This window comes from Cebus imitator, unplaced genomic scaffold (assembly GCF_001604975.1).
Source record: "Cebus imitator isolate Cc_AM_T3 unplaced genomic scaffold, Cebus_imitator-1.0 Scaffold206, whole genome shotgun sequence".
NCBI lineage: Eukaryota > Metazoa > Chordata > Mammalia > Primates > Cebidae > Cebus > Cebus imitator.
The window spans coordinates 1376474-1403912 of record NW_016107521.1 but is presented as its reverse complement, the minus strand read 5'-3'; the positions used below and the strand labels follow the sequence as shown (position 1 = coordinate 1403912).

At 39.4% G+C, this 27439-nt stretch overlaps 1 protein-coding gene across 3 annotated transcripts in view; it reads right to left on the bottom strand.

The window, feature by feature from the left end:
- The window catches only part of SCAI (suppressor of cancer cell invasion), a 96961-nt gene that overhangs the window by 19428 nt on the left and 50094 nt on the right, over positions 1-27439 (bottom strand). For 2 of the 3 annotated variants that reach the window (XM_017548334.2, XM_017548331.2), the window contains 7 exons: positions 27336-27437; positions 26492-26570; positions 24247-24346; positions 19037-19118; positions 5100-5172; positions 743-916; positions 442-542 (listed from right to left, as the gene is read on the bottom strand). In XM_017548334.2, coding sequence (XP_017403823.1) covers positions 442-542; positions 743-916; positions 5100-5172; positions 19037-19118; positions 24247-24346; positions 26492-26570; positions 27336-27437 — 711 coding nt within the window. Of the gene's footprint in view, positions 1-441; positions 543-742; positions 917-4255; positions 4399-5099; positions 5173-19036; positions 19119-24246; positions 24347-26491; positions 26571-27335; positions 27438-27439 lie in introns of all 3 variants that reach the window. The other variant, XR_001830857.2, reaches the window with a different exon arrangement.

Genomic DNA, 27439 nt, shown 5'->3' with positions numbered 1-27439 from the left:
GCAATTCTCCTGCCTCAGCCTCCTGAGCAGCTGGGATTACAGGCACACGCCACCATGCCCAGCTAATTTTTTTTGTATTTTTAGTAGAGACGGGGTTTCACCATGTTGACCAGGATGGTCTCGATCTCTTGACCTCGTGATCCACCCGCCTCGGCCTCCCAAAGTGCTGGGATTACAGGCTTGAGCCACCGCGCCCGGCCTTAAATGTTCTACTTTTAAACAAAGGATAGGTACTCAGATGTGGCTTAATATGGTCAATGTTTATACTTTACATCTTCATTTGTGAATACGTATTTTTTTACTTAACAGACCAGTGTGACAGTACATTTGTAAATATTATTTTGAATTTATCCAAACCTTATTTTATACAGGCAAAATATAATACATGGTTCTTAATACCTAAAATGATAAAATTCATCTTTAATAATGTTCTTTGCCTACCCGAAAAATTTTATGCATCCTCATGGTGGCTGAACAAAAGATAAATCTTGTGAGGAGCAAGCGAAGAAATTCATCTCCAAAAAACTGGAGAAATGCCTGATCTGCAAAGAGGAGAAAAGTGACAGTAAAAAGATGCTTAAATGGAAATTACGTTTCAAAGGGTAAGGAAACTTCAGGAAAGCCTTCTCAACTTTCCTGCCTGGGACACATACCTTTAAAAATTCAAACAATTTAAAATAAGTAACCATTTTAACCCATGATAATACATTCTGTTAAGTGTGCAGTTAGATTAAGAGGGTACCTATTGAACGTGAATGGGTCAGAAGCTGGGCAATATCACGGTTGATTTTTCGAAGATATTCTTGACACTTTTCCCATAGGCCTCTGCGCATGCTTGACAATCCAGAGACAAATAGGAAGGCCATTAGAGGATTGTTCAAAAAGAGAGTGAAGAGGCTACCTCGCTGAGATTGATCTGTAATAACAAACATGTTATTATATATATAGACAGTAGTTTTGCAAAAGATAAGAGATACACATGAGGAACATTTTAATATATTGATAATATATAAAATTAAAGCTATATCACTAAATCATAATTCAACAAAGCAGATTCTTCATGAAACTACAAAAATACATCGTTGGTATGTTGCTTTCTGCTGAACAAAATTAAGGAAGAGCCTAGCAAACTTAAGAGAAATGGAAAATGAACATATTTCTTACCATTTTCTACCCTCAATTAACAAATTTCATCCAAGTATGGCAAGTGTTGGATCACGGATTATCTGTGACAGAATTCTCTGATGAGTGCTAGAAATGCCAGTCTTTTTGATTCTCCTCTGAGTTGCTCTCTATGAGTTGCTCTTTCCCTTCCTGTCCCTTAAATATGAGTAGTTTCTTTCTTTGGTCCCATACACCACTGACTGCTCTTACTCCCATGATTTTAGTCAACAATTATATGCCTACTAGTTTCCAATTCTCTATCAGCAGCCTAAATTGAATTCCGTAGGTCTAGCACTGCTCTGTCCTGCAATAGATACTGAACATTCACAATGTGACTAGATAGGTAAAATACACACTGGATTTCAAAGCCTTAATACAAAATATCACTGTTAACACTAATTTCACCGGTTTCTTTTTACTGTTTTTGACATAGGTATTAGAAAATTTAATGACTCACACTCCATTTCTTAGGTGACTCACACTCCAGTTATGTACTGCTGCTCTAGGCTACTATAATCAACCTAACTCTCAAAGGCACCTCAAACTCAACATGTCAACAACTCAAAGCAAATTCTTTCCCCTTTTGTTCTCTACAAATATGTTTCTCAACAAGTATTATCATTTCTACCAGCAACTCAGCCAGAAACCTGGAAGTCTATTCCTGCCTTCCCTCCCCACACCTAGTCCATCACAAAGTCCTGTCGGTTTTATGGGCTCAGTATCTTTTGCAGCCGGCTACATAGGCACTGTGCTACATTCAGCCATCTCCCTATTTTCATCCATGCCGCTCCTCAGTTTATTCTCTAAGAGGTTAACTGAATGCTCTTTCATGCTACTCATCTGTTTAAACCTTGTGATGGTATCAGCTGAGTACCCCTTATCCAAAATGCCTGGGGCCAGAAGTATTTTGGATTTTGGATTTTTTGGGATTTTGGAATATTTGCATATACATAATGAGATATTCGGGGGACAGATCCCAAGTCTAAACACGAAGTTTATCTATGTTTCATAGGTACCTTATACACATAACCTAAAGGTAATTTTATATAATATTTTAAATAATTTTGTACATGAAACAAACCTTGTGCTAAGTACTGATATGTGGAATTTTTCACTTTCAGTGTCATATTGCTACTCAAACTTCTGAATTTTGAAACATTTCAGATTTTACGATTAAGGATACTCAACCCGTACCCCATTGTCTTCCACTTAAATCATTTAACAAATCTTAGAAGTTCTTTCATAATTCAATCACACAATCTCAAACTCTACCCTTTAGCTAGGAGGAATTACTTTAATTTCTCTATATGCTCAGCCAGGCACAGTGGCTCACACCTATAATCCCAGCACTTTGGGAGGCCAAGGTGAGCAGATCACTTGATGTCAGGCCTGTTTCTACTAAAAATACAAAATTAGGCCACGTGCGGTGGCTCACACCTGTAATCCCAGCACTTTGGAAGGTCAAGGCAGGCAGATCACGAAGTCAGGAGTTCGAGACCAACCTAGCCAACATAGTGAAACCCCATATCCACTAAAAATACAAAAAAATTGGCCAGGCATGGTGGTATGCACCTGTAATCCCAGCTACTTGGGAGGTTGAGGCAGGAGAATCACCTGAACCTGTGAGGCGGAGGTTGCAGTGAGCCAAGATCGTGCCACTGCTCTCCGGGCTGGTAGACAGAGCGAGACTTCATCTCAAAAAATAAAAAAATAAAATAAATTTCTCTACATGCTCCCTAAGCTGTCTTATTTCATGGCCACAGCACGTGCTGGAACACTGTTGCTCGGTCATTTCCCAACCTTATCTAGGTCTCCATGTTCTTAATGTCCATGTTAGACATCATCTCATCCCCTTCCCTCGTCCTCAGTGTGTTGCTAGTCAGGAGTTCCTCATCCATTTGCATGCATCCTCCTGTGAATTACTTATTATAACTGCCCATCAGGTTGTCTCTACCTGCCACTAGACATTTGGCTCTGTGAAGAGCATAACTGTGATTGTCAGGTCACAGTGCTATCTCTAGTGCTAGCATAATACCTGATAATAAATGTTGAATAGCACTTTGGGAGGCCAAGGCAGGCAGATCTCTTGAGCCCAGGAGTTTGACAACAGCCTAGGCAACATGGTAAGACCTGGTCCCTACAAAAAAAATACAAAAATTAGCTGGGTGTGGTGGTGTGTACCTTTAGTCCCAGCTACTTGGGAGGCTGAAGTGGGAGGATCACCTGAGTCCAGGAGGTAGAGGCTGCAGTGAGCTGTGATCACACCACTGCACTCCAGCCTGAGCAACAGAATGAGACCCCATCTCAAACAAACAAACAAAAAGTTGAATAAATGAAGTAACTCTTGGCTAATGAGAGAACTGTAGGCTTTAGATCTCAAAGTGCTTACAGATCAGCTAGTTTTGCACCTACATTGAGCACCCACCCCTTTTGCAGAGGTGAGTAGCAATAATGCCTATGGATAAATCCAAAATATTTCTCACAAAAGAATTCTGAATCTGCTTTTGTAATTGAACAATAATTTAAGGTGTTAGAGGTCTAAGCTTTATAGCACAAAGATAAGAGACTGGGTCAAAATGTGTTAAGGACATGTATTACAACTAAGCATTAATAATGAGAGCACATATTGAGTAGTTACTTCATACCCAGCATTATTCTATAAGGTAGATACTATTATTATTTCCATTTGATAGATTATTCAGGCAAAGAATGGCTGAATAACTTTCCAAGGTCACAAAGCAAATAAGTGGCTGACTCGGGATTCAAATTCAGTCAGTTTACCTCCAAAGTCTGTGTTTTTCTCTTCTATAAAATGAAGTCCTTCAGACCAAATAGTCTTAGTATTAACCCATTTGACCATGCAAATTTAAATAAAACTACATAATGATAGGACAGATTGGTAGCAATTACTGCTGAGTAACTGAAAGGGATCACATTCCTCCAGAAATGATAAGAAACAGGAGAACAAAATCTTCAAAGCAGGAGAATTTTACCGTTGTTTGAAGGTAAGTTCTATCCCTTAGTAATTTTACTTTTGGATACATGAAGTTAATATTTCTACATGTTTTCCCTGTTAAACAGCAGAACTTACCTTAAAACAACGGTGAAAGCCTCCAGCTTCTCTCAGGCATTCAAATGCTGACCATCACTTCCTGTGTCAAACTATGTCAGCAGACAGGACTTCTGGCTGGGAAGTAGCAGTAAAATGCCATCTCCCACAGAGAGACATCAGCACTATTCACAGTTAGGGAGATAGTGAAACAGTGACAAGTACTGCTAAAACAGTGTTAAGGTTGTTTAGTATTTTACCTACTAAATGACTGGGAGTTAGAATTAGATTTTATGTGTCACCAATTAAAGACAAATCATTAAGGACAAAAAGTCTTGATTCTCAGCCATTGAAGAAATGGCCAAAACACTAACCTGTCTCTCTGGCAGACTTAGAAGAGGTTCTTTTATTTTAAAATTAAGACAAGGTAAAAATGTGAATAAAAGAAACACTTTAAGTTGTGCCAGTTACGTTATCCTAACTCTGAGGCATAGACTGAGAAGTTTCCTAGACCAGCAATCTTGTAGTCTTAAAAGATGCCTGCAAAGATATAGGAAAGCCATGCTATATGGATATGATCAGCAAATCAAAACAAAAACCTGTAAAACAAACTTTAAAATTTACAAATCATGAGTTTCCCATAAGCAAGGAAGAAAACTACTTCTTTCTTAGAGATGAGTTATCTCAAGGCCTAATGATAGCACATTAAGGGACCTCGGTTGTTGGCAAGGCTTCTGGGTATATTTCAGAGCAACACCTGCCATATTAAAGAACATAAATCCACAAGTGATCATTATGGGAGGAAAAAACAAAGATCAGTACTATTCATAATGAACACAGTGTTTATTTGCAACCTATGGTTGTAACAGGCAATGAGGGTACATACCTTGTAAAGCTTTTGGATATGCTGTAGGAGAAAGCAAGCAGACTAGTGGCTGTCCAAACAAGTTTGTGAAATTCTGTAATATATAAGAATTTAAAACTTGCATTAAAGATTTGACCAAAGATAGTTACTTAGTAATTTTCCAAGGCGTATCTTTAGTGTATAAATTGGGCCCTCAAACTCACAGACAGATGCAGAAACATCACCAACAGCTAAAGAGACTGCCATTCATACATAATTACCATGCATCATAGGCTTTCTTAAAAGCTCTCAATTGAAATGGTTTACTGAGTAAACTATTGATTTTTTAAACACAATGCATATACATGGTTGCAGTTTTGCAAGAAGTCATCTGGGTGTATACCAAGAGGCCACTCCATCAAGCAACATACACTGGTATACATAAGGGTGAACGTTCCAAGATCCAGGATCTGGCTTTCAGCTTCAAAACCTGATTCCTGGAGCCATCTCTTATTGTGGGTCATAATAACTGCTCTCATGGAATGGTGTAAAAGACCAGAATGTCAATGTGTGATTTACAGTAGCAAGTAAGCTGACACTCAAACTAAAGTACTCGTTGCATAATTAATCATATCATTTTCCTGATATATGTATAAGGGAAGTAAAATATGTGGCTGGGATTACAAGCACACAACACCACACCCAGCTAATTTTTGTGTTTTTAGTAGAGACAGGGTTTTGCAATGTTGGCCAGGATGGTTTCGATCTCTTGACCTGGTGATCCGCCTGTCTTGGCCTCCCAAAGCACTGGAATTACAGGCATGAGCCACCGCGCCCGGCAGAATTTTATGTACAAGGGAAGTAAAATAATAAGCTCTGTGGTAAAGCAACAAGAAAAATAAAATTCTGCCGGGCGCGGTGGCTCATGCCTGTAATTCCAGCGCTTTGGGAGGCCAAGACAGGCGGATCATGAGGTCAAGAGATTGAAACCATCCTGGCCAACATTGCAAAACCCTGTCTCTACTAAAAACACAAAAATCAGCTGGGCGTGGTGTTGTGTGCTTGTAATCCAGCTACTCGGGAGGCTGAGGCAGGAGAATTGCTGGAACCTGGGAGGCGGAGATTGCAGTGAGCCAAGATCATGCCACTGTATCCTAGCCTGGGCAACAGAGCAAGACTATGTCTTTTAAAAAAATGACTTTTTGTTTTGGTTTGTATATCCATTTACCATTTTTTTCTAAAAGGATAAGAAACAGGTAACAATGATTACCTATAGGAAGAGATAGGAACTTAGTGCGTGGGGACTAGGTGGGAGAAAGAGAATTCACAATATGCCTTCTTGAAATTTTTGATTCTGTGACTTTATGAATGTAATACCAGTACTAAAAGTATTAAGCAAATAATTAAGATAAATTAGAAATATCTTATAATCCAAACAAAGGGAGTAAACTGAATGATTCTTTTGATAAGGAAGATTGAGGCATTTTCTGCCATGCCAATTTTCATCTTGGATAGTGCTAAAGTGGACACTGCTGTTATTTATTTCTCAAGGTCTCCGTTATCTTTGTACTCCTTGCTAACCAACTTCTCTCCTTACTTTTTTTTTTTTTTTTTTNTTTTTTTTTTTTTTTTTTCAAATAATACTCTGTAGGAAGAGTTAGCATAGAAAGCCAGATTGCCATCCTTTGAAAGTTCTGCTTATTGGTTGGCCCTTGGCTGGCTTCTGGGAACTTAGTTTTCGTGAGAGTTCCTACCATTAGCAAAACTGATGAAGAGTGGCTCACTCTGCCTAGACTGTGCAAACAAGGTGGTTTATACTCAACACCTGCTTTCTTTCTGGGAGTCTAGCATTTTGGTAAAAGCCAGGCCCACAAGATCAGTTCCCAATAAAAACCTTGGTTACTGAGTTCCTAATGAGCTCCCCTGGTAGATAATATTTAATCTGTGTTGTCACAACTCATTGGTTGGGTAATTAAGTGTATCCTGTGTGACTCCGCTGGACGAGGGCCCCTGGAAGTTTGCCTCTGGTTTTCTCCAAACTCACCTCACATATTGTTTCCTTTTGTTGATTTTGCTCTATATCCTTTTACTATACTAAATCATAGCAGTGAGTATGAATATATACTGAGTCCTGTGAATCTTCCCAGGAAATCACTGAACCTGTGGATTATCTTGGAAATCTGACACAAATACATGAATTTATTCTATCAGATTAAAATTAAATTTTAGGCCTGAGAAATAGTTTCTTTAAGGTGCTTTACATGCCTCTGTTCTGATCCATTCGGTAAGTAATTTTACAGTTTAACTCCCATAGGATAATCTTATTATCTTTATTTATAAGTTTTTGCAGAAATCTCATAACTGCTCACATAGATGAAGTATACAATTCAAAGCTAATAAGTTTAAGAAAAATTACAGCAAATATATACAAATGGAACATATATTGAATAAATTTTAACTAGATATAGCTCATATATAAGGTGCTATTGAATTTTCTGTTTGTCCTATATCTAACCAATTTGATACATTTATATTCATATTAGTAGCTTTTCTGTAATTTCTCTTGATGTTTTTTAGACAGAATCTTGCACTGTTGCCTGGGCTGGAGTGCAATGGCGCGATCTCGGCTCACCATAACTTCTGCCTCCCGGGTTCACACAATTCTCCTGCCTCAGCCTCCCAAGAAGCTGGGATTATAGGCACACACCATAAAATCATACCCTCTGCAACTAATGATTTTCATCTCATTCTTTCCAATATGTACTGTTTTGTGTGCTCTTTTACCAATCCAAACAACTTTTATTATTGTTTTATTTTGGGAATGTTATGAATTTCTAGTTGGGACAAAAGCAATATTGTATTACAATGATAGTAACAGGCATTCTCTTTTTCTTATTTTAATTGAACATACTTTTAGTGTTTCTCTAAATACATAGTTGGCTATTTAATACAGAAGCTTTTCATCATAGGTTCAAGTGCTTTAGTTAAAAACAGGCAATGAGTTTTACTAGATTTTACTAAATGACTATTAAGATAAGCATGTGATTGCCTTATTCATCCTATTGACATAGTTTATAGTATTAATTTTCTTTTTTTGAGTCAGGGTCTTGCTCTGTCACCCAGGCAGGAGTACAGTGGTGTGATCATAAATCACTGCAGTCTTCATCTGAACTCAAGCAGTCCTCCTGCCCCAGCCTCCTAAGGAGCTAGGACTGCACAGGCGTGGCACCACACTCAGCTAGTTTTTTATTTTATAGATAGGGTCTTGCTATATTGCTCAAGCTGGTCTTGAACTCTTGGCCTCTAGCAATCCTCCTGCCTTATGCTCCCAAAGTGCTGGGATGTAAGACACTGCACCTGGCCTGATTTTCATATATCTAACCTTCATGCATGATTGAGATAAACTCTTTTGATAGATTATTCTATTAATAAGCTTATTTGCTTGTATTTTATTTAAATTCTTCTACTCTATATTGATAAACTAATTTGGGATAAAGTTTTCTTTCATGTGTGCTAATTTTGTCTGGAAACAATATCATTATCATAATAATTCCTATCATTTACTGAGTGCTATTTTCCAGAAACTATGCTAGGCTTTATAGATCCTAATCTATAATCACAACACTCCTGTAAGATCAGTATTCACATTTTATTTTCTAGAGAAGGAAAAAGCAGCTCAGAAAAGATCAAAGACATGATCAAGGCCATACAAGTATTCTGTGGTCTAGCTGCTACAGAATTAATTGGATAATTCTGATCTTTTTCATTGCCCTAAATTGTATATCTGACTCTAAAAGTCTCAAAGTATTATTGGGCCAAGCACAGTGGTTCACGCCTATAATCACAGCATTCTGGGAGGCCGAGACGGGTGGAATGAGGCGGGTGGAGATCAGGAGTTCGAGACCAGCCTGGCCAACATGGCAAAACCTCATCTCTACTAACAATTCAAAATAAATAAATAAATAAATTAGCTGGGCATGGTGGCATGTGACTGTAATCCCAGCTACTTGGGAGGCCGAGGCAGGAGACTCATGTGAACCTGGGAGGCAGAGGTTGCAGTGAGCTGAGATTGCATCACTGCGTTCCAGCTTGGGCAACAGAGTGAGACTCTGTCTTCAAAAAACAAAACAAAGAAAAAAAAAGAAAGAAAGAAAGAAAGAAATAATTTTGATAACTTTGCTTTATTTCTATCCAGTGATGGGGCTTTTCAGATTTCTTTCATATAGCCATTCAATCTTTTGCCCAGTAAATTATCTCTTTAACTGAGGTTTAAAAATGTATTCACCAGCTGGACACAGTGGCTCACAATCCCAGCACTTTGGAAGACCAAGGTGGGAGAATCGCTAATAGCAAGGAGCTCAAGGCCAGCCTGGACAACATAGCAAGACTCTATCTCTAAACAAAATTTAAAAATTAGCCAGGTGTGTTGGCATGTTTCTTTAGTCCTAGTACTCAGAAGGCTGAGGTGGGAGGCTCTCTTGAGCCCAGGAGTTTGAGGCTGCAGTGAGCTATGATTATATCACTGCATCCATGCACATTCACTTAAAACAGTATATAATGTTCTTTTTAAAGATGTCTTCTTCTCTTCTTCAACAAATACTCATAGACCTAAGGACTAGACTCTGCTACGGGTGCTACAGATACAACAGTAAATAAATCAGAAAAAACACTATCTTCTGGAGCTGACATTTATTTATTTTATTTTCATTTTTATTTTGTGAGACGATGCCTTGCTCTGTCGCCCAGGCTGGAGTGCAGTGGCGATCTCAGCTCACTGCAACCTCCACCTCCTGGGTTCAAGCAACTTTCCCCGCCTCAGCCTCCTGACTAGCTGGGATTACAGGTGTGCACCACCATAACTGGCTAATTTTTTTATTTTTAGTAGAGATGGGATTTCACTATGTTGGCCAGGCTGGTCTCAAACTCCTAACCTCAGATGATCCGCCCTCCTCAGCCTCCCAAAGTGCCAGGATTATAGACATGAGCTACTATGCCCGGCCTGGAGCTGACAGTTGGATGGCAGATGGAGAAATGGTAGGCTGTGACCCACAGTAAACTAACCAACTAAATAAATAAGTTATATGGTATCATAGAAGGTGACAAGTGCTACATATGGGAGTACAACATATAGTTAATAGCACAAGTTTACAGTCCACTGTGTTTATATTTCAACACGGCCACCCACTATCTGTGTGATCTTGGGCAAATTACTTAACCTTTATCTGTCCCTTGATTTTCTTATCAGTAAAATGGGAACAATAAAAGCAACACACTATGTTATGCAGGAATTAAATGTATACATATAAAATGCTTAGAACAGTGCATATCACTAAGTCATTATGGAAAAATTAACTGTTATGATTATTAAGATAAACAAAGTAAGAAAGGTAGATAAGGAGTACTAGGGAAGCATATAATTTTAAGTAGGACAATTAGGGAAGACGTTGTAAAAGGCTTTATTTGCTCAAACAACTAAAGAACCATGTAGGTATCTTTGGAAGAGGATTCAAGGCAGAGGGAACAGAATGTAAAGATCTAGGGCAGATGACTGGCTGGTATGTTTTAGGAACAATAAGGGGGTCAGTGTGGCTGAAGAGAACTGAGCAATCAGGGACCCAGGAAGAGAGAAGATCAGAGATGTTTTTGGAAGATGGAGAGGGAGGGGTATGTGTGAACAGAAAAAGCCTTTCCTCTGAGTGAGATGACAGGCCACTGGTGATTTTGAGTAGAAAGGAGGCATATCTGTCTTACAGGCACACTTATAGGAGAGCAAGGAAGGAGGAAGACTAGCTAGAAGGCTATTGTAGGCCTGGTGCAGTGGCTCACGCCTGTAATCCCAGCACTTTGGGAGGCTGAGGCAGGCAGATCACAAGGTCAAGAGATCAAGATGATCCTGGCCAACATAGTGAAACCCTGTCTCTACTAAAATACAAAAAAAAAAAATTAGCTGAGTGTGGTGGCTTGAGCCTGTAGTCCCAGCTACTGGGGAAGTTGAGGCAGGAGAATGCTTGAACCCAGGAGGCAGAGGTTGCAGTGAGGCAAGATAATGCCACTGCTCTCCAGCCTGGCGCCTGGCAACAGAGCAAGACTCCGTCTCCATTTAAAAAAAAAAAAAAAAAAAAAAGGCTACTGCAATAATTCAAGTGAATGATGATGGTGGTAAGAACCAGGATGAGGCAGAGGAGGTAATGGGATCTTGGATATATATATTAGTTAGAGCCAACAGGATTTCCTGAAATGAATGTTGGATGTGAGGGGAGGCGGAATCAATTAGGAAACCAAGGATTCTGGCTGGGGCAACTACAATAGTATAGCAGTCATGAACTAAAACGGGGAAACCTGTATGTGGAAGAGCCTAGGAATTCTGTCTTGGCCATGTTCAGTTTGCAAACTCTACCAACTAAATTACCAACTAAAGATGTGGAGTAGGTAGAAAATATTTGAGTTCAGCTTGAGAGAGAGGTCTGGCCTGGAAGTTGTCAACACAGAAACAGCAAAGCCATAAAATCAGCTAAGAACATCAAGAAGTCAGTTGTAGGTAGAAAAGAACAAGGACTGAACCCAAGGGCACTTCACTGATAAGAGGGCAAAGAGACACAAAAAAACCTGGAGAGGACACTGAGAAGACACACAGATTCCAGAACGCTTGCCCTGAATCAGTCCAGCAACTTGAATTTGGGTTTTGAAGATCTCATCTGGAAAAGGGGACAAATGTCACAGCTCAGCAACTGTCCAAGATGGGAATCTAACAGAAAACTTGCCCCACGTTAAACTGAAATCCTAAGGGCTATACCCTTTAACCTGGAATCCTAAAGGGTTATACTCTCAGTATAAGGATTAACCAAAACCAAACTTGACACCTCCTCCATGACCACTCCACATGGGAATGCAAAAAAATTTTTCTTGATGCTGAGCAGGAAACAAAAGAAAAAAAAAATTAGTTCCTGAGTGCTATCAGTCTAAGTCAGCCCGCCTATATATTTGCAGCCCAAATTTCTATTATCTAGGTGATTTCAAACTGGTAGTGCCTCCAGGTGTCTGGCATAAGCAAATGCAGACCCTCTCTGCTTAAAGATAACCTCATCCTAGGGCTGTATGAACTTCATACAAGTAATTTTAAGGATAATGAGAAGAAACATGGTCAAAAGTAATCAAGCATACAGGGGCACAAAACAGCAAAGGGTGTCTCAAACAGCAAAATCAGATTTCATATAAAAATCCGATTTCATGTATGATTACAGAAAATATCACATAGATAACAAATAATAACTATGTTTATTAAGTCTGAAGAAATAAAAAATAAACTTGAAAATAAGAAATTACAAAAAGGGCAATGGAGTGGCTGGGCAGGGTGGCTCACGCCTGTAATCCCAGCACTTTAGGAGGCCAAGACGGACGGATTACAAGGTCAGGAAATCAGTTCCTGGCTAACAAGGTGAAACCCTGTCTCTACTAAAAATACAAAAAATTAGCCAGGTGTGGTGTCACACCTGTAGTCCCGCCTACTCAGGAGGCTGAGGCAGGGGAATTGCTTAAACCTGGGAGGTGGAGGTTGCAGTGAGCCAAGAAAGTGCCACTGCACTCTAGCCTGGGGGACAGAGCGAGACTCTGTCTCAAAAAAAGGGGGGGGGGGGGAGGCGGGCAATAGAATAATTTAAAAAGAATGACACAGAATTACTAGACATGAAAAATACCAGGCTGGGCGCAGTGGCTCACGACTATAATTCCAGAACTTTGGGAGGCCTAGGTGGGCAGATAACAAGGTCAGGAGTTCAAGACCAGCCTGGCCAAGATGGTGAAATTCTGTCTCTACTAAAAATACAAAAATTAGCCAGGCCTAGGCTCCTGTAATCCCTGCTACTTCGGAGGCCGAGGCAGAGAATTGCTTGAACCCAGGAGGCAGAGGTTGCAGTAAGCTGAGATTGCGCCACTGTACTCCAACCTGGGCAACAGAGTGAGACTCCATTTCAAAAAAAAAAAAAGAAAGAAAAATACCATAAACAACAAAAAACTCAATAGATGGGTTGGAGAGCAAGTTCCACACAGCTGAAAAGAGAATTTTTGAACTAAGAGCTGATCAGAAGAAACTATACAAGTCTCAACCAAAGAAACAAAATAATGGAAAATACAGACAGAAGAGAGGTTAAGAAATATGGATGATATGGTGTGAATGTCTAATATTTAATATTTAATCAGAGCTCCAGAAGGTGAGGACAGAGAAGCTTAAATACTATCAATATGTGAAGAGAAAATGAGAATTTCCCAGCAGTAACAAAAAACTTCAATCTACTACCTCAAGAAGTCCATAGCAATTACGTTCACTTTTAATGGGATCCAAAAAAAAAAAACAAAAGAGGAAAATAAGTCCAACAAATTCCAATAGATTAACCCAAACTTAGATATAACTGCAGTACACCCAAAACAAACAGAAGGTCTTTCTAAATCACCAGAGAGAAATGGAATGAGAGTGAGGCTGGCTGGCAGAAGAGCTCTTACATAACTGAATGCTGTTGTGAATGCCTTAAGAGACTGATTGCTGTGGACATCAGTCAAATACTTTAGGATGAGGCTATTTGGATAAATATGCCTGTTTTGACAAATGTGTAAGTCATTTTCATGGGCAGGGATCCATCTAGCTCTGTCACAGATACTTAAAATGCTCAAAAGAATTTTCTTCTTCCAGGAGAAAAAGAAAAAAAAGTATTACCCAAAATGACTGAGGGCTTTTTTTTTTTTAAACTTCTACTAAGTACTACATTACCACACATAAGGCCAATCAACTTGCTTAGTTGCTTAGTTGACCCCTACCGGCAATCTAAGAGCCAAAATACAGGCCATACTTGTTACACAAATCTTGGTATTTCAATCACTCTATTCCTCTAACATGAGGCTCAGAGAAGCCTGAATAGCTAGCTACACTTTTCCGGCATGGGAAAGAGCATGGGCATTGGAAAGAGAAAGACTGGTGCTGGAAATTTTGGACAAGATCCTCAACCTCACAGGCAAAGTTTCCTCAAGTATAAAATAAGGACAATAGAACCCTCATTTCATCATTCAACAAGCATTGATTTAAGACTGTTTTGGCCAGGTGTGGTGGCTCACGCCTGTAATCCCAGCACTTTGGGAGGCCGAGGCAGGCGGATCACCTGAGGTCAGGACTTTGAGACCAGCCTGACCAATGTGGTGAAACCCCATTTCTACTAAAAATACAAAAATCAGCCAGGCATGGTGGTAGGCACCTGTAATTCCAGCTATTCAGGAGGCTGAGGCAGAAGAATCGCTTGAACCCAGGAGGTAGAGGTTGCAGTGAGCTGAGATCGTGCCATTGCACTCCAGCCTGGGTAACAGGAGACTCCATCTCAAAACAAAACAAAACAAATACAAAAATTAGCTGGCCTTGGTGGCACACTCCTGTAGTCCCAGCTACTTGGGAGGCTGAGGCAGGCTGATCATCTGAGGTCAGGAGTTGGAGACCAGTCTGGCCAATGTGGTGAAACCCCATCTCTACTAAAAATACAAAAATTAGTGCTTGAGAATCACTTGAACCCGGGAGGCAGAGGTTGCAGTGAGCCGAGGTCATGCCTCTGCACTCCAGCCTAGGTAACAGAGTGAGACTCCATCGCAAAAAAAAAGACTCTTTTAACTGTGAGGCATTGGTACATAAAGATACATGTATCTATAAACACACAAACACATACACACACATGCGCACACATACACACACACTTCAGGGAAAACATGGCATCATGCTGGTCACTAGACCTTCTACATTCCAGGTGGAACAGTTGCATCTTCTCTCGTATGCTTGACCAGGCCATGAAGAAAGACCTAAAGATACTGACATTAGGGGTTACCCAACTATAAGGTCCAGCTCAGTTGGAACCAGCCCCACCCAGCCCCTCAGAGCTTCTGATCAGTTTGCTAGGCTCCACTCTTATATATGAGCAAACAAGTGAGGATTATGACACTTTAACGTCTCTAATGAGAAAGATACAGACAAAAACAAACAGAAACAAATGAACAAAGAAAAAGAAGATACCAGGCAGGGAGAAATTTTAAATAATCACTGATATTCTCAAAGGAAAGAGAGGTATTTCAACCATGATTTTAAAAAAAGATAATTATATATGTATATGTATACGTATACGTATATGTATGTGTTACATAATCACACATGCATCTATTTCTATATATATGAAAGGAAAATACAGAGAACAAATGAAAAATCTCAATAAAAGGTTTAGAAAATAAAGATGTGGGCTGGGCATGGTGGCTCACGCCTATAATCCCAGCACTTTGGGAGGCCGAGGAGGGCAGATCATGAGGTCAGGAGATTGAGACGATCCTGGCCAACATGGTGAAACCCTGTCTCTACTGAAAATACAAAAAAATTAGCTGGGCATGGTGGCGCACACCTGTAGTCCCAGTTACTCAGGAGGCTGAGGCAGGAGAATTGCTTGAATCCAGGAGGTGGAGACCGTAGTGAGCTGAGATTGCACCACTGCACTACAGCCTGGGCAACAGTGCGAGACTCTATCTCAAAAAAAAAAGAAAGAAAGAAAAAAAATAAAGATGTGAGGATTTCCTAAAGAAAAAAGTTTATTAAAGAGCAAAGGACAGACAATAAAAAATAAGACAACTTGGCTGGGCACGGTGGCTCACACCAATAATCCCAGCACTTCGGGAGGCCGAGGCAGCGAGGTCAGGAGATCAAGACCATCCTGGCCAACATGGTGAAACCCCGTCTCTACTAAAAATACAAAAATTAACTGCGGTATGGTGGCGCATGCCTGCAATCCCAGCTACTTGGTAGGCTGAAGCAGAAGAATCACTGAATCAGGGAGTCGGAGGTTGCAGTGACTGAGATCACATCACTGCACATCAGCCTGGCGACAGCAAGACTCCGTCTCAAAAAACAAAAAACGAAACTTGCAAAGTGGTAGCTTAAGACTTTACAATGCTTAATTTCATCTAATTAATTAATTTATTAGAGATACAGTCTTGCTCTCTCAGGCTGGAGTGCAGTGACACAATCACAGCTCACTGCGTCCTCAAACTCATGGGCTTAAGAGATCCTCCTGCCTCAGCTTCCTGAAGTAGCTGGGACTACAGGTTCATAAAAACAAGCCTGGCTAATTAAAAAAAATTTTTTTGAGATAGGATCTCGCTCTGTCACCCAGGCTGGAGTGCAGTGGCGTGATCTCAGCTCACTGCAACCTAACCTCCACCTCCTGGGTTCAAGTGATTCTCCTGCCTTAGCCTCCCCAGTAGCTGGTATTACAGGTGCTTGCCACCACAGGGGGCTGATTTTTGTATTTTTAGTAGAGACAGGATTTCACCATGTTAGTCAGGCTGGTCTCAAACTCCTGACCTCAGGTCATCTGCCCACCTCAGCCTCCCAAAGTGCTGGGATTACAAGCGTGAGCCACCAAAGCCTGGCAGATTTTTAATTTTTTTTTTTTTAATAGATTTGGGATCTGGCTATCTTGCCCAACTTTGTCTCAAATTGCTGGCTCAAGTGATCCTCTTGCGTCAGCCTCGCAAAGTGCTGGGATTACAGGTGTAAGCCACCATGCCCAGCCTACAAATGCTTTTGTGGGAAAAGTAAATATGAAACACTTTCATATGCTACCAAAAAGAACTACATGCTTGAATTAAATGTAGTAAGTAATATTAATTTCTAAAAAGACTAAAATTGGTCTGTGCCATGGTCTGATCTGCCTACTGCCTATGGAGTTCGATTTTCATTTCTGTTTTTTTTTTTTTTTTTTTTTAAAACAGAATCTCACTCTGACACCTGGGCTGGAGTACAATGGCCTGATCTTGGCTCACTGAAACCTCCATCTCCCGGGTTCAAACAATTCTCCTGCCTCAGCTTTCCAAGTAGCTGGGACTACCACCCTGCCCAGCTAATTTATAAATTTCCAGTAGAGATGGGATTTCGCCATGTTGGCCAGGCTGGTTTTGAACTCCTGACCCCCCTCTGCCCGCCTTGGCCTCCCAAAGTGCTGGGATTACAGGTGTGAGCCTCTGCACACCTGGCCTCCCTTTTCATTTCTGAAGATTGGTATGTTTGGGACAATTTATTTCTTTAGAGGAGTGACAATGCATGTGCCATCAAAAGCAAACAACAACAAAAACCACTTGCTATTATTCCACAGCTGTCCTGTGCATCACAATATTAAAATCTAAAATTAAGCCATGATGTATTAATTGACTAAATACATTTCCAATTATACACAATGGTGTCTTTAAAAACCGGCATCTGTGGCCATGGCTCACACCTGTAATCTCAATACTTTGGGAGGCCGAGGCAGGGGGATCACGAGGTCAATAAATTGAGACCATTTTGGCCAACATGGTGAAACCCCGTCTGTACTAAAAATACAAAAATATTAGCTGGGTGTGGTGGCGCATGCCTGTAATCCCAGCTGCTTAAGAGGCTGAGGAGAAAGAATCACTTGAACCTTGGGAGGCAAGGGTTGCGATGAGCCAACATTGTGCCATTGCACTCCAGCCTAGACAACAAGAGTAAAACTCCATCTCAAAATAAGTAAATAAATAAATAAAAATCGGCATCCAATATTCATCCTAAATCTAAATAATGCTCTGCAGGCACATACAACAAATGGTACTCCTGAGAAGTGGTATCCAATAATGCCCAATTAAATTGGGAGAAATTAATGGATTGCTAAACTACTCTCAATAATGCTAGATCATGTTAAACAATACACTGGACCTGGTGCATCAATACATTCTGTCATATCACCAAACTGCTGCAACAGATTCATTTTCATTGACAAAGAGAGAGTACTTCTTTTGAATTCTCTGAAGACACAAAACGCCTGGATGCTTCTGGTTTTATAAGTTTAACTGGGAGAGCCAATAAACCCTTTTGTTCAGCAGCCTCCCACATTCTTCCATTCCCCACCAAAAAAAAAAAATCACATATACAACTTAAGAAAGTAAACTGATAACTTTCCTATAAATCAAAAGTTGTAAAATACTAAACTTTGCCAAAGTGAATAGGAGGAAATATGCTGAAAAATGCAGGGTGCATTGGAAGCTCTTAGAATAAAAAGTTTAAGTAAAACTAAACATGAAAACTAAATGGAAAACTTGGCTACCAGACATTTTCATTGGTTTCCCGATAGAAACCTACAAATGTTTACTTCTCCGACTTTTTGAGATTGCAGCATGAACACCCACAACAGAAACAGTTTAAAGTGGCAGATCTATGCATCCAGAATATTTTTGAATGTATTTTTCACTAACAAAACATTTTGATCAGATATAAAGGACCCTAAAGACTGTGTTTTCATTTTCCTGTAAATTACTATAGTTTGAATTATAATATCCAACTTAAAGTGTTTCACCACTGGCATTCTTTACGGAATCACTGAAAATCATCACTTCAATAGCGAAATATAAAATGAAGGATATTCAGGTTAGATCCCTGTCACTTATTTCAGCATTCAGGGCCATCATTTTTTGTGATCGTCACAAATTTTCAAAAAAAAATTAAGTGCATGTAAAACAATATGTTAATATTCAAAGACTAAAGCTATGGGGTAGAGGTTTCACTTAAACTACAGCAGCTCAGCGTGACAAGGGGAAACGTTTGAACACTAGAAAATAAAATTCACCCTTATCCCTCTCCCTCTATAAAAGAAAATTATTCTGGGTTATATAACAAAAATAAACCTTCCACCAGAGATCTTGGAAATCTTGAATTTTTTTTTTCCTGCAGGAGGATTTATTATTTTCCACTGAGTGTCCATTCATGCGTTTTCTTCTTGTTTCTATTCATAGCACCCGATCCTGACTAGCATGCACAACCTCAAAAGAAAAGAAACACTAAATACAAACTGTGTAAAATTAAATAAAATAAAGCAAAATAAAAAGGCACACATTAAGAGTGGGTACCCTTGGGTTGGTGCCACAATGTCTACCTGTGTAATAGTTCTCATGGAACTCACCTTGTATGCAACACTATTAGATGAATCCACAATGATGAACAGGGGCTTCCTGGTGAAAGGATAGAGATCTCCAGGATGAAGGCTGGGAAAACAGCAACAATGAAGAAATGTTAAACTGTGTCAGCCACCTCTCAGAAATCTTATTCTTCAGTTTGGTCTGCTCATATCTCCTTTGCATCATAGCACTGAGAGAAAAACAAAGAATAGTTACGCAAAGGAAAAAAAAAACCTGTATTTACTGGGATAGCAAAGATAGCTTGATTTGAAAAAAAAAAAGTTCAGAGACAATTGTTACTCAAGAATATCTAAGCTAAAGAGAAGCCTATGTATTTAAACATGACAAACACACAGCATGAAAACCTCGGAAGTTGGCACACAGGTACCAGTTTCATATTTAAAAGCTCTTTGTAAGAACATCTGGAAACAAGATGTAATACAAAACCAGATTTGTATTTCAATGAGTCTTCAACATCTCTATTTTAAAGATTTTTAATATTTCAAGCTACATCTTAATATTGCAGGTAGTAAGTATGAAAACATTTTTGTTTTGTTTTGTTTGAGATGGAGTCTTGCTCTGTCACCAGGCTGTAGTACAGTGGCATGATCTTGGCTCACTGCAACCTCCACCTCCTGAGTTCAAGCAATTCCCCTGCCTCAGCCTCCCAAGCAGCTGGGATTATAGGTGCACACCACCACACCTAGCAAATTTTTTGTATTTTAGTAGAGACAGGGTTTCCCCATGTTGGCCAGGATGGTCTTGATCTCCTGACCTTAAGATTCACCCGCCTCGGTCTCCCAAAGTGCTTGGATTACAGGCATGAGCCACCACGCCTGACTGAAAACCTTTTTACTGTCACTATTTTTTTTTTTTTGTAACGACACCATCTTGCTCTGTGGCGCAGGCTAGAGTGGAGTGGTATGGTACAATCTCAGCTCAATGCAACCTCCATGTACCACGCTCACATGATCCTCCCACCTCAGCCTCCTGAATAGTTGGGACTGCAGGTGTCTACCAACACACTCGGCTAATTTTTCTATTTTTAGTAGAGATGGAGTTGTTCCATGTTGCCCAGGTTGGTCTCAAACTCCTGGGCTCAATCTGCCCATCTCAGCTTCCCAAAGTGCTAAGATTAAGAGCATGAGTCACTGCGCCTGACTATCTTTTACTATACTTTATGTTTCCTCTGAACAGCTGCATCAAGGGCTTGTTAAACATGCAGTTTAACTGGGCCACAGAAGAGCTACTGAACCCAAAGGCTGAAGTCCAGTAACATCCATGTGAGAGCCACTGTGTAAGGTCAGAATTTTGGTGTGCATGCTGTCTTTCCTATGGTTAAGTACACGATGCCTGTATGTAGATAGATGCTAATGTAAATGTAAATATATAAATGTTTCAATGAGCAATATTAAACTGCATTATATTTCAAAAAGTTTTTCTTTTATTAATAAAAATTGTATATATTCAAGGTGTACAACGTGATAACTTGTTAACGTATACATTACACAGTGATTACCATGATCAAATCTATCAACATCTCCATTCCCACACAGTTACCCTTTGTGTGTGTGAGCAGGGGTGGGGGTAGGCATAGAGGACATGTAAGCTTTACTCTTTTAGAAAATTTCAAGTAAACAATAATTTTTGTTGTTGTTGTTTTTTGAGATAGGGTCTTACTCTGTCACCAAGGCTGTAGTGCAGTGGCAAGATCATAGCTCACTGAAGCCCCAATCTCCCAGGCTCAAGTGATACTCCTGTCTCAGTCTCTTGAGTAGCTGGGATCATGGGCATGCACTACCATGCCTGGCTCATTTTTTTAATTAGTAGACTCAAGATCCTGTTATGTTGCCAAGGCTGGTCATGAACTCCAGCAATCTTCCCATCTCAGCCTCCCAAAGCTGGGATTATGGACATGGGCCACCACACTCAGTCCAACAATACTGTATGTATGTATGTATGTATGTATGTATGTATGTATGTATGTATGTGAGATGGAGTCTTACTCTGTCGCCCAGACTGGAGTGCAGTGGCACAATCTCAGCTCACTGCAACCTCCACCTCCCCGGTTCAAGCAATTCTCCTGCCTCAGCCTCCCAAGTAGCTGGGATTACAGGTATGTGCCACCACGCCCAGCTAAATTTTTGCATTTTTAATAGAGACAGGATTTCACCATGTTGCCAGGCTGGTCTCGAGCTCCGGACCTCAGGTGATTCACCCACCTTGGCCTCCCAAAATGCTGGGATTATAGGCATAAGCCACCTCGCCCACCCAATATAGTGTTTTTAATTATTATCACCATGCTGTACTTTAAATGTTATTTATCTTACAACTGAGAGGTTGCACCCTTTAACCAATATCTCCCTATTTTCCCCAATCCTTAGCTCCTCATAACTACAGTTGCACTTTGCTTCTGAGTGCAACTTTTTTAGATTCCACACGTAAGTGATCATGCAGTATAGGTTCAGCATTCCTAATCTGAAAATCCAAAACTTAAAATGCTCCAAAGTCCAAAAAGGTTTTGAGAGCCAACATGATGCCACACGTAGAAAATTCCAAACCTGACCTCACATGATAGATCATAGTCATACAGGTGCACAACAAATAATTTATTCGGGATGTCAAAGGGAAAAATAAAATTACTTTCAGGCAATGTGTATGAGGTGTACATGAAACATAAATAAATTTTATGAGTCCCATCCCCAAAGTATCTTACTATCTACATGCAAATAGTCCAAAATATGGAAAAATCCAAACCCGAAACATTTCTGGTCCCACACATTTCAGATAAGGGACATTCAATCTGTATTAGAAATGAATTTTTAGACCAGTCCAGTTTTCTTTATAACCAGATTGCTCTCAGCTAGAGAAATTCTAAAGTCAACAGTTGCCCAAGCAATGAAGTTTTTATGCTTAAAAACAGAACGAACTCTGGGCATACTGGCTCATGCCTGTAATCCCAGCACTGTGGGAGGCCGAGGTAGGCATATCGCTTGAGGTCAGAAGTTCGAGACTAGCCTGGAACAACATGGTGAAAACCCGTCTCTACTAAAAATACAAAAATTAGTTGGGCATGGTGGTGCATGGCTGTAATCTCAGCTACTTGGGAGGCTGAGGCAGGAGAATCACTTGAACCCAGAAGGCAAAGATTGCAGTGTGCCGTGATCATGCCACTGCACTCCAGCCTGGGCAGCAGAGTGAAACTCTGTCNAAAAAAAAAAAAAAAAAAAAAAGAAAGAACTTTCATAGATGAAACGCTATTTTTGTATTTTTTGCATTTTTTCAAAAAGAATTTTTGTAGAGATGGAGTCTCACTATACTGCCCAGGCTGGTCTCAAACTCCTGGGTTCAAGTGATCCTCCTACCTCAGCCTCCTAAAACTTTGGGATCACAGGTGTGAGTCACTGCTCCTGGCCTGAAGGTCTATTTGAAATCATGTAACAATATTCATTTGTGCTATATTAAACAAAAAAAAAACCTTGTATTAAGAAATTCAGGCCAGGCGCAGTGGCTCATGACTGTAATCCTAGCATTATGGGAGGCCGAGGCAGGTGGTTCACCTGAGGCCAGGAGTCCAGGACCAGACTGGCCAACATGGTGAAACCCCATCTCTATGAAAAATATAAAACTTAGCTAGGCGTGGTGGTGGCCGCCTGTAATCCCAGCTACTTCGGAGGCTGAGGCAGGAGAATCGCTTCAACCTGAGAGACGGAGCTTGTAGAAAGCCAAGATCATGCCACTGCACTCCAGTCTGGGTGACAGAGCAAGACTCCATCTTAAAAAAAAATTTCAATACTAGAGGCTGGAAAGGACAGAGGAAGGGAGGGATAGGGAAGAGATTTGTTAAAGAATACAAAATTATAGCTAGATTCTAGTGTTCTAGACCACTGTAGGATGACTATAGGTAATAATATGTTATATCGTTTTTATTTTCTCTTTTTTGTTTTTTTGACATGGAGTCTCACTCTGTCACCCAGGCCAGAGCACAATCTCGGCTTACTACAACCTCGACCTGATGGGTTCAAGTGATTCTTCCGTCTCAGTCTCCTGAGTAGCTAGGACCACAGGTGTGAGCCACCATGCCTGGCTAATTCTGTATTTTTAGTAGAGATGGGGTTTCATGTTGGCCAGGCTGGTCTCCAACTCCTGACCTCAAATGATCCACCCATCTCGGCCTCCCAAAGTGCTGGGATTACAGGCATTGAGTCACCACTCCCAGCCTATATTATATAGTTTTAAATAGCTAGAGGAAAGACATTAAATGTTCCCAACAGAAAGAATGGATGTTTGAGATCATGATTGGCTAATTACTCAGATCTGATTACTATACATTATAAGTATAGAAACATCATTATGTACCCCACGAACATGTACAATGATTATATTTCAATTAAAAAAAACTTTTTTTTTTTGAGACGGAGTTTTGCTCTTGTTGCCCAGGCTGGAGCGCAGGCACAATCTCAGCTCACCAAAACCTCCGCCTCCTGGGTTCAAGCAATTACCCTACCTCAGCCTTCCGAGTAGCTGGGATTACAGCCATGCGCCACCACACCTGGATAATTTTTTGTATTTTTAGTAGAGACGGGGTTTCTCCATGTTCGTCAGGCTGGTCTCAAAGTCCGACTTCAGGTGATCTGCCCACCTTGGCTTCCCAAAGTGCTGGGATTACAGGCATGAGCCACCATGCTTGTCCCCAAAAAATAACATTAAAAAAAATTTGGGCCGAACACAGTGGCTCATGCCTGTAATCCTAGTACTTTGGGATGCTGAGGTGGGAGGATCAGTTAAGGCTAGGAAATCAAGACTAATCTGAGTGACAGAGCAAGACTCTCTCTCTAAAGAAAAAAAAAATTTTTAAGTTCATACTGATGTCACATGTATCACGTCCTGACATATTTATTTATGTATATATTTACTGTCTCCAACTAGAATGCCATTTTCTTTACTGACATATCCCTAGTGACTAAATAGTGTGTCATATAACACTAAATAAAATATTTGTCCAATGAGTATCAACCAAAAATTCTAATTTCCTAGGATAGACAGAGCCTGAATTATTGCTGGAATCCAAATAAGTGTTTCCAGTCTGTCCCTAAATCTTAGTCTAAGGGAATCATTCTAGTACCAGAAAAAACTCCCCATTTTACTTAATATATTTTCTATATATAGACAGAGGAATAATTTTTAGAATAAGAGGAGACACAAGAATACATACCAGTGCATTTCCTTGTGGGACTGATTTCGTTTGTGGATGGCATCTCCATTAATAATATCCCGGTTACTATTAGTAAGTACACCTCCAAAATCATAAGGACCTATAAAAGCAAAGGGAAGAATCCTAGACTTCAGCTGAAGACTAACACTGACCTGATGTTCAAATAAAAAAGTACTGTGTGAATCCCTTACTGATACAAGGGAAGAGAATTAAACAACATTTAAATTATTTTAAAATTTAACATTTTAATTTAATGGAGTATTTAAATTACTTCAATATGTTGTTTCAACATTTTAAAAAATCATTAATTATTCAGCAGTTCTTCAAACAGAACATAATGAGAAACAAAACAAGAATCTATGGAATCATTATTCTAAGTAATAAAAGAAATGGAGATCTGGGATGTTCAAAATGACCTTTACATTTCAAGCACACTTACAATCTCAGGTTTAACAATATTATTTTAAAAGAAAGTTGGTCAGACTTGGTTGCTCATGGCTGTAATCCCAGCACTTTGGGAGGTTGAGGCAGGAGGATTACATGAGGCCAGGAGTTCCAGACCAGCTTGGGCAATATAGTGAGACCGTGTCTCTACAAAAACATTTTAAAAATTAGCCAAGCATGGTGGCAGGTGCCTATATTCTCGGTTACTCAGGAGGCTGAGGTGGGAGGATCACTTTAGCCAGGGAGTTTGAGGCTGCAGTAAGCTATGATCATACCACTGCACTCCAGCCTGAACAACAGAGTGAGACTCTGTCTCAGAAAAAAAGAAAGGTGCAAAATAAAATAATTTTTTTTTTTAAGAATGAAATCTTAATCTCCTAAGTAAATGTATTTTTTTTTTTTTTTAAAGATGGGGTTTCACCATGATGACCAGGCTGGTCTTGAACTCCTGACCTCAGGTGATCCACCCACCTCAGCCTCCCAAAGTGCTAGGATTACAGGCGTGAGCCACCGCGCCCGGCATAAATATAATTTTAAATGAGCCACTAACTGTAAAATTTAGGAAAACATTTGAATAGAATTTGAAAATTGTCATTCACAAAAACTTCACCTTTAAGAATGTTTTGCCAGATTTCAGCATGTAAAAACTCCATTATTATCACTATCATACGAAGTACTTTAGTTCTGGTTCTGAAGTTAGCCTTTTCCCACTAAATTTGTATGAATTAGCTAAACTCTTGTCTAAATGAAATAGCAACTGTGGAATGTCCAGATAATCTTTCTCAAAGGACCATTCAGCTATTACCTATCATACTTTGAAAAAAGTTAAAAAGTCATTATGTTAAGCAGAGACCTAAAAAACTTGATTTAACAGTATATTAGACATAAAGACAAATATAAATTAAAGTTATTAACTTTATTATTATAAAACTAAAGTAGTTTAAGATTTTACATTACTTTTAATGTTGTATTATATTTCATTTCTTAAAAAAATTCACTGCAATGAAAAGACTAAAGAGATTTGTTTTGTTTTCATTTTAACATTTTAAGAGAATCTATAGGTCATGCAAGGAAGATGGCAAGGACATGCATTTATAAAGGAATGCAAATTTCAACAAACAAATGAAGAGGAAAATGTTAAGAATTTTTTTTTTTTTTTGGTGCAGACAAAGATTTAAACATCTTATTTACATCCAAGTTACTTATCTATTCTGACCAATTTCTGGACTCATATGTTCTGGACATTTTATTAAGTTTTTATTCTGAAACAGCATCCCGATATTCTACAGATTAAATCCATAAAACAAAATAAAGGACAGAAACAAAATCATGACAAGGGCTTGAACTTTCACAGTTACAAAAATACACTGATTTCTACAAAGACTTTCAGCCATCATGTAGCCATTGACCGGATTCCCCAGTGCACTGAAAGCTCAGAAAAATTCAAAGATGTGAAATAGATAATTAGGCTTGGTTATCCTATCATCCTTTTCAACTTCAAAACATCAAACTCCTTATGTATATCTAAATGTATTTATATATTATCCTTTTGATAAATTTGATAGTGAAGCATGCATTTAATATATGAATTTTCTGATGATTTATGGGCTTTGACAAACAACATTTCAGAAAGTATGACAGACTGGGGTATCTACAAAATTGCCAATCAGCAAGACCAGGTTTCAAATTTGGAAGTCTGTCTCGACAGCTTGAGATGATCTGTGGGCTATGGGCCATCGTCTTGTAGAAAATAAAGAGAATTCAAGCCCTGCTCACAACAGGGAGCATTCCTTTATTGTACCTTCACTATCAGAACGACCTGTGGGGAAAACGCCAGTGGCCGACAGGTAAATCAGAAGCACACTATTGGCAGGCAGCTCCTGAAATTAAAGAAAATCACATACACAAAACAACAAACAGGGATAAACAACATGGTTTTATTTAAAGTTCATGACATTTTAAAGTTGTGGGATAAATTAGAACACACTGCTGCCTTTTCCAAGGGAAGAGACACTTCTTGGTTCAGACTTTAAAATTATATACACAGCAGAGATTCATTATTAATCTATAACTATCATCAAAAGTTGTGAAGACATTCTCTGCTTCAAAAACCCCATCATTTAGAGAATATTCTCTGAAAAGTTGAATGGAGAAGTAAAGATCCTGACTATATGGCTAAAAGACAAAGTCCCCTCTGCGGCTTTCTCTACATAGACTTCGGGAAGAATTCTCCTATTTCTCATAGTTCTGTCAGATGATCTAAATGTTTCAAGAGCTCCTTGAGTATAAAAGAGGCCTAGGCACTCTGCTTTCATTTTTCAGTTTGCATTGTTACACCTGAAATCGTTAAGCAATAAAAAACCGGAGGAAGGAAAACCACTATTCTCATTAATTAATGATGGGAACAATCACAACATCACAATAAATTTTCATTCCAAAAACGGCTATTTCACAGCTTACCAGGAGTAAAAAAAAAAAGAAATGAAACAAAACAAAAATAGCTATTATCAGGATCGTTATTCTAAAGGCAATTTTTAATTTTTATATTTTACTTAAGCTCTTAAATACTTTTTTAAAAGAGTGACTCTTAGATTCTCTTAGGGCACACTTTCACCTTATAGTAAAAAGTACTGGATCACACATACCTTAAAAGATGCTGCTAAGAAGGTATATAGTTGGCTGAAGGTTGGTTTGTAGAGCAGATACTTGTGGGGGTTTTCTCGTCTAGTAGGCTTGTCAGCTGATTCCT